Source organism: Megalops cyprinoides, chromosome 11, assembly GCF_013368585.1.
Source record: "Megalops cyprinoides isolate fMegCyp1 chromosome 11, fMegCyp1.pri, whole genome shotgun sequence".
In the NCBI taxonomy this organism is placed as follows: domain Eukaryota; kingdom Metazoa; phylum Chordata; class Actinopteri; order Elopiformes; family Megalopidae; genus Megalops; species Megalops cyprinoides.
The window spans coordinates 35,440,584-35,448,705 of record NC_050593.1 but is presented as its reverse complement, the minus strand read 5'-3'; the positions used below and the strand labels follow the sequence as shown (position 1 = coordinate 35,448,705).

Genomic DNA, 8,122 nt, shown 5'->3' with positions numbered 1-8,122 from the left:
CTGTATTAACTATGCCACTGTTATAGCTTCTCAGTTTTCGGCAGTAGATTAAATAATTAAATAATAATTAAATTACAGAAGTTGTGTCTCATTTTTCTCTGCATGCAATCACATGCAGTGATTTTTTTTTTTTTAGTATCACTTACTTGGGCATTTGCTAACTGTCCATAAGACTGACAGATGTCCTGCTTTAGGTGGTCACAACTGTCGGCCGGTGTCCATTACCCCCACATCTGTTACACAGCACTTTTCTGGCCATGCTCTTCTTCGCCTTCTTTTTTTTAGGCCCGGTTTCTCTTTCATTTCCTACATATGGCTTGATAATAAGAATCCTACGAATAAATGGCTGCACTGTATCTGCCTGAACGTAATACTCCATACATGACGGCACACAGCCTTGCGTAGAGTCGGATCGATATAAACTGTGTGCCTTGATGTGGAGGCAAGAAGTTGCCGGAGCTGGCAGGGACTCATTGATCTCCTGAATGAACGGTCAGCCTGCACATACCAAGATTAGGAGAACAGAGAAAACCAGCAGCTCAGGATACAACAGGATGCTAATTAACTTATGCAGTCGTCTTTTAAAAAATAAATGCAGGAGGAGTTTCTTGTTAACTACACAAAGTGCAAGAAAAGGTCATTCTCCTGTTATTTATATTACTTCAAAATAATTTTTCCTATTTTCAAATTCATTCTGTCAACTCTATACTGTTGTAGGCTTGAACTTGCATCTATTGCAATAGTGGATGATAGGTCCATAAAAACATTTTTAGGAGGGAGGTTCTGGATTTTTGACTTCAGACTGCCCCTTTTTATTTAGCTAATAACACTTTCTCTCAATGACAAACTTCATTATGTATGAAAGCACTTCTAAAGAGACTATGTCCTATTGATGCTGTTTATTGACCACTTACATAAGTGTTTCTGATTTTCTTGCTTCTTGTAAGGTAGGCCGATCTGTCACTGAATAACTGAATTTGTTTCTTATCATCCCCTCTGGAAAAGCTTTAGACGTTAATACTGGCATTGATTTTCTTGAGTTTTACATAAAACATGAAGTCATCACAGAATATTACTTTGAAAACCATATACCAGTGTTATGTCCCTTTTTGTATGCAGATATGACATTTATGAGTCACTCAATGTAGAGTTTGTCTTCCCTGAATTACCCTTTTTTTATTTTCACAGATTTATCAATCATGGCAGTGCAATTACATTTGCAACATTTATTCTTTCTGAATGTGTTGAATAAGCTGTTGAGTGCCTGTTCTTCGTCGGCTGCAGAATAGATCTTCTATGCAGAACGCAGGATACACGGTTTCGATGACATTGCCAAAGCCTCGCGCGGGTGAAATCTTTATCTGTGCGCAGCCGCATCTGTCCCAGCTTTTGTTGATTAAAGACTTCTGTGGAATCAAAATCAGGAGTGTGGACCTTACCTTCTGCATTTTCTTATGCAATATTTTTATGGCCTAAGGAATGCAGAGAAACGCTTCATATTTATAATATATGAATGCCGACTTGGGATGGTAACCCAAAACTGTGAATTACACTGCGGCCATGGATATCATGGTCTGTCCGACAGTAATGAAAGCCTGTAGCAGGGGACTCGCGCCGCAGAATTGAGACGGTTGTTTTGCCGTTTGTGGGCGCACAGCAGACAGCTGTTGCATATATGGTAAAATGTCGATTGAACTTCGACTAAGCATTCAAGATGGTTACGGATTTAAAGAGGATCTTACATATAACTACAAATATTCACCGTCAACCGCTGTCCCTGCAGTTAGTCGTGTCGTATTAATTATGTTCAGATCGCCCCAAAATAAATATCCCCCTGGTGCAAGTGCATCACTCCACCCTGGATGCATACACAATTAAACGGACATTATACTCACATAAACGTGTCCCATATGGCAGCTTGTAAAGCTATTTAAAAACCACAAAAGGAAATTTTAGTGGATAATGAAGCTACGCAACATGGATGGATTATGTAGTCCTATATGATGTTTTCTGCTTTCTACTGGAACGCGGATTATTCTGACAATGGAAGCCTGGCGATTTTAAAAACATTTATTTTGTTATTATTATTGTTCTTAATTTGTGTAAACAGTCTAATGAGCTCAACCGAACAACTTTTTATAAACCAGCCTTTTACGAAATAATGAAATTATACGTTCGATACATGCCACTTGTGGAAGGTCTCCTGCCTACATACATATGTTAACTTCCAGTTGACAATGGTGCTTACTGACTGAGTACTGCAGTCTCACGAAGTGGGTTAATTTAAAATTATATTCTTAACTTTAAATCGATCGCCTTTCGTATACATTTACCACAGGGATGTGCCCTGGAATGTACAGGGGCTGAGAATGTTGTAGCACCATGGACAGTTCCTAAATCAATCGCCAAACTGCGCTTATTCCGCAATTCTTAGGTTGCGGAAAGAAACAGAAGAGGGTCAATGTTTCAGAATGTTGTATAGTTCCAACAACTGAATTTTTGCCACTGTTTTTAATAGGCATGCATCTCAATGGGGAATTTACACGTGAAACCACACAGTCTGGCTTTGTAATGCCACCAAACGCGGAATAGGGAGGATTCTTCTGACACTTCAAAAGAAAACTTTTTTTCCAATAAAGAAATTAAGTCTAATAATTAAGGCTAGTACTTCAAACAATATGATGTAAGAAGGTATCATGTATTTATGGCGTGATTCAAACATGATAATATAAATGACTTGTTTCACAATATGATAATAACATAATATACAAGATCTACGAGGCTACTGTGCCAGTTGATCACTTTTCAAGCAAAAGTCATAAAAGCCACCTATATGGTAATACATGATAGGTGCCTTATGTAAATGCATAATGATGTGTGGCATTGTAGCTATTTGCAGCAGCATAAATAAATATACCCTGTATGAATAAGAAGTGAGTGTGTATGTAAGGAAGTAATGTGCATATACGTAACTGTCCTTACATCTAACCGTGTATTGACTTGCGGGTCAGGTCCAGTTTCGTAGCAACAATCGTTGGAAATAATCCGATTTTGAAAAGATTTAGAGAAGGGGGTGCTTCTTAGAATGTTCAACTTCAAGGGAACTTTCTAGAATATGTTTCTGACGTTTTGCGCTGGGTCTGTATTGTTTGTCGATCACACGTACTGTGTTATAAAGCGAGTGTCCATGCATAAACAAGATCATTTTCATAAATTAAACCTCCCTTCAGTCGTAACATCTGTGCTTCGCTCGGTTTGCATAAAAGATGGTGACGGGCGCATGCCCCTTTACTGACAACATCAGCCCCTGGCTCGTCAAATGTAGTTTGTTCTGGTCTTGAACCACTTTTTCAGCGTAGTGTTCTGTTATTCAAAGTGTCCTCTCTCTGCCTCCATTTACTCGTATTACTAGTCTTACTAATTTTACTTATTTGTGCAGTTTTGTCATTATTATTGGTGTCAGCATCAGCGAAGCAGATTTTACGTATTGATGGCGTAGGACAATAAATTATCTCTGCGGAATTTCACGTTTATTTTGTCCCCTAATTTGGTAGCTTTGGAATGGTTCTCCTCATTTCCTCTTTCGGTGGAAAAAAATTGAAGCTAGAACAACTTGGAAATAAAGGAGAACCCCCCCTCCCATTGTCATACATTGTCAAAGACTCAAAGCATGCAACGTTATAAAGCTGCCGAACTATGATCGTGGTTGAAAAGCAGGATATGTTAAAATACTACCTAAGGGCAGCCAGATGTGTCCAAATAAATATTTCCAGGATACTTCCTTCTTGACAAACGTGACGACGGTAGTTGCAAACAGTGCAAAGAGAAATGAAAGTGTCCCGGTGGGTTTGATATTAACAGAAAATGGCGCTAGACTAGCGAGAGGTTTCCAGCTCATTCCAACCGAATTCTTCTCGATGTCAGAGAAGGTAACATCCACGCACCCAACGCTGAGAGCTATAGTGTCTAGCTTAGGAATTAGAATCCCTGTAAGTGCACTTATGAACCCACAGCCTTCAAATATACAATACTTTTCACAGGTTTATTCATTAAATGACAGATTTCAGGATATACATGGAGCAACAAAGATACTTTAATAACTTGCACTTTGACGTGGCTGAGGGCTGACCCACCTATCGATAGAACACATTTAAAAACCGTTTCTGCAGCGCCGATGAACAATGTTGGCTACAATGCAAACCTTCAGAAAACGCACTGAAGTCCACTAAACGCACTGACGTTTCCACATGTTAAGGACTTTAGAATGTACAATCAACGGGTTAACAAAATAGTAATGCCAAAATTGTCATAATTGAATTTATTGTACAAATAATAATTTGCGCGTTGCAAACGTAATCAGAAAAATCCCATGGGAAGTATGCACAAATAAATCACATTGTAAGAGACACGCAGATTTCTGACCCAGTCTTGATTAGGCTCTGTATCATAACCGGTTCAGAAATATTATTTGAAGTTGCAATACGCTGCTGCAATACATCACACCATACAGGCCTACAGGAAATACAGAGTACAAATACATTCAAGACGAATCGTCTGAACACTTCGATTAGTCTGGGCTGCATCAGACATGCAGCATCTATTGTGCTAAATATTGAGGAATTACTACACAACCTTGTCATCTGCAAGTATCACGTACCATGTTTTATTATTTTGAAATTTAAAAAGAAACCTCCTCGTTCTACATTTATGATAATACCGTTTTATAAAAAAAAAAAAACACCTGTCGTAACAGCATATTAAGATGGACACAAAGATGAATCACGAAATAAATAGCTTGGGTGCATATTTCCAGTGATCATAATGCGTTAATTAATCTATTTAAATTACTTAGCAGGTATATATAGGCCTATATATCCATTCACCCAATAGCAATAATGAACTTCCAGCGCTGTCATGTCCACCGATGCAAATTTGATCAGTTCTGAGGGAAATCCCATTGTCAAAATTGTGCTTTGAGGTGCATGATTTGAAATAAAGAAATGCTAAGGCAACACAGCAGATTTAAGCACTCGTCTGCGCGTTACTTTATTACTATCGTCATCACTGATTTGTATAAACAAGAGATAATGTTATATTTTACAGGACAGTAATGGAGCCGCGTGGGATGAAACAACAAATCGATTTTTATAAAATTTAAATAACAATTCTGTACAAAATCACAACAAAATAATTCAGTATGGGATAGATCTGTAGTAAAATGCTGGTTGAAAAATATAAATCTTCATTTTCTTGATTGGCCCGTTATTCGTTTAAAATTGCATAGTTTCCTAATTATTGCTCGTGATTTTGTTACATGATTCATATAATATACGCATTCTGAATATGGCCACTTCAGTTTTTGATTGTGACCCGCGTAGAAGCGCAAAATATAATGAGTCAGTAGGAATGTGCGTCCCCACTTCTCCTAAAGGCAGTAACAACAATACATACATGAGTTTAAGCGTGTGATAATTTCCACTTTTGTATTACCGATACCCGAATGCGTGAACGCTTAACCAGAAGTCTGTGGCCGTTTCTTCTCGTTAAGTAACCAATTACTCGTGGAATATAGCACTAAGCTGCGCGTTCATGATTCTCTCGTGGTGAGAATGACCATCGTATGCCATTATGTTCTCCATGGGGATGTCGCAGCGCTGCGCGGCGCCTCCGTAAAGGGAAGCGTGGCCCTGAGCTCCCGCCAGACCCGCCCCCGGGTAGTGCATGCTGAAGGCGTAGTTCTTCTCGAACTCTGAAGAGGACTCGTGTTTGAAGGAAAAGTTCCCGTTCACGCTCAGAGGTGGGCTCAGGGGTCCGTCGAAGGAGGGGCTGGTGCAGTCCGTCAGGGGGGTTTCAAAGAACGGTTCGAGAGCGCTTCCGTACGAATGCGGCTTGACATGAAAGATATGGGAGCTGTCCATTGTACCATACGGAGGGCTGGGAAGACCAGGGTTTTGATAGGAGTAGGGGTGCGAGGTGAAGGAAGCACTTGCTGTTTGCATGTGGGAGGGTATTTCCTGACTCTGTTCTGGAAGGAAAGTTCTGGGGTTCAGCTGGAGACACCCTGCTACCAAATTAGTGGTTGGCTGGGACAATCCTTTGCATAGGGCCTGCACAAAGGACATCAGATCCGGACTTTTACCCGAACGCAAGATCTCTGAGAGAGCCCATATATAATTTTTCGCCAGCCTCAGTGTTTCAATTTTCGACAGTTTCTGGGTTTTCGAGTAACATGGCACAACTTTACGCAAACTCTCAAGCGCGTCATTGAGCCCGTGCATGCGGTTCCTCTCTCGCGCATTCGCCTTCACGCGCCTCAGTTTGAACCTCTGCAGCCGAGCTTTTGTCATTTTCTTCTTTTTGGGTCCACGTCTCTTGGGCTTATCGTCGTCGTCCTCCTCCTCCTCATCTTCTTCCTCATCATCATATTCAAGTCCTTTGATCGCATCTTCATCGTCATCACCATCCTTAGTGATCGTTTCCATTTGTCCGTTTTTCTTTTCCATTTCGTGATCGTCAAGACGCTCGTCAGTCCAGTTTGCAGTATTCTGGGACTCCGGCATCTCGCTGTCTTCTAAGTAGGACTTTGTCATGATCAAACCCTGTCAGCAAAGGAGCAAAATTAGTATTAAACGGAGTAGTTGTACCCACAATAACGCTTAAAGTGATCAGACACTCTTTGGGAGTTAATACAGAGAGGCGATATGACGCACAACCAGTTTCAAGCGTGTTGGAAAAAAACAGACAAAGCTGTCAGCTGTATATGAAATCAGAACAGCTCATCATTTCCAATACCATTATGTAACTCGGTGAGCACAGCACAGGTAGATTAAACTCTTAACAGCTCTATGTCCCTATATTCATTGGCAAATAATTCAATACGGTTTGTGAATGTTGGAAATGTTGAACAGAATTATAATATTATGTTCAAGAGGAAATTATATTGCCAATTTCATCTATTCACACACACATGTAATACTATCTTACTACTGTGAGAAATCAGATAATTTTGACATTCCTTCTACAATAAAAAGAGGCTTCGAAATAATAATAATAGTAATAATAATAATAATAATAATAATAATAATACCCAAGAATAATTTAAACTTTAATACATTTGATGAAAGTATTGCGTTCCTTACAAAGTGGTTTATATTTCCGCCTCAATCCCATAGTATTTACACTAATTGACTATGAAAATTAATTTTTTTTTTTTTTTTTTGCTGAGCTCCTAGGTTTTGAAATATAAATTAAAAATAATGCGCACATCCTTTCCCCTACAACCCCAAGCACATATTCAAAAACATAAGCTTTTGTAAGTCGCTTTGGATAAAAGCGTCTGCTAAATAAATAAATGTAAATGTAAATAACCTCAAAAACAACAGTGACATAATTACCCAGCAGACAATTAACTTGGTGATTTTACCTGTTTCTTGCGGTGTGTCCTTTGTGACGGGAGTTACATGCTCTCCTCCGTGCGTGGCGGTTCCTGCGGAGTGTATTGTGACGAGCTGCGTGATGCTGAGGTTATATAGCTGTGCTGCTGATGCTGGGAGATGAGCGTGTGTATCTCTCTCCGCGGTTAATGCCTTTGCAGCGGCGGCTGGCGGTGGCTCCGCCCCTTTCCCCGGCACACGCCATATGGCGAGCTACGTCAGGCAAACGGCCCTCAGCGTCACGTGACATCTTCCATTTGTATTCAACACAGCTCTCTATTCCATCTCTTTGTGGCCAAAAGAAAGTGGCCATCTGTCGCCAGTTAGAGACTCCGTGGACCTGTTTGTACCCGCAGGATGAATTAACCCTTTCAAGCACAGGACATATTCTTGCAGATAACAAACCCACAACCCCTCGTGCGCCCATCCCATCCCGCACACGTGTGGCCCGTGTGTACAGGGTGTGTTTTAGTAAAGGTTAAAATGCTAGCTAGCTTTCGTCAATACTGAATCCGTTTTGTTGTTAAAACGCTCCTATAATCAAAGAACGTAAAAGTGAAATCTCATTATAAGTGTATGATTGTACAAAAGGTGGGAATTTAATCGTTTTGGAGGATGGTGATGAAGATGCGATGACACGATCGATTGTTGTAGCAGAAATATCACCACCATCATCATAATCATCATCA

At 40.1% G+C, this 8,122-nt stretch overlaps 1 protein-coding gene across 1 annotated transcript; it reads right to left on the bottom strand.

The window, feature by feature from the left end:
* Window positions 1–4,196: 4,196 nt before the first annotated feature.
* Window positions 4,197–7,571, bottom strand: LOC118785353 (neurogenic differentiation factor 1-like). The gene is made up of 2 exons (XM_036539965.1): window positions 7,424–7,571; window positions 4,197–6,599 (listed from the first exon to the last, which is right to left on the bottom strand). Exon 2 carries the CDS (start codon window positions 6,588–6,590, stop codon window positions 5,556–5,558), a length of 1,035 nt encoding a protein of 344 aa, XP_036395858.1. The 5' UTR covers window positions 6,591–6,599; window positions 7,424–7,571; the 3' UTR covers window positions 4,197–5,555.
* Window positions 7,572–8,122: the final 551 nt, after the last annotated feature.

Bases quoted from the DNA above. Each gene is read 5' to 3' on its own strand.
- LOC118785353 (XM_036539965.1), bottom strand. From the start codon at position 6,590: ATGACAAAGTCCTACTTAGAAGACAGCGAGATGCCGGAGTCCCAGAAT.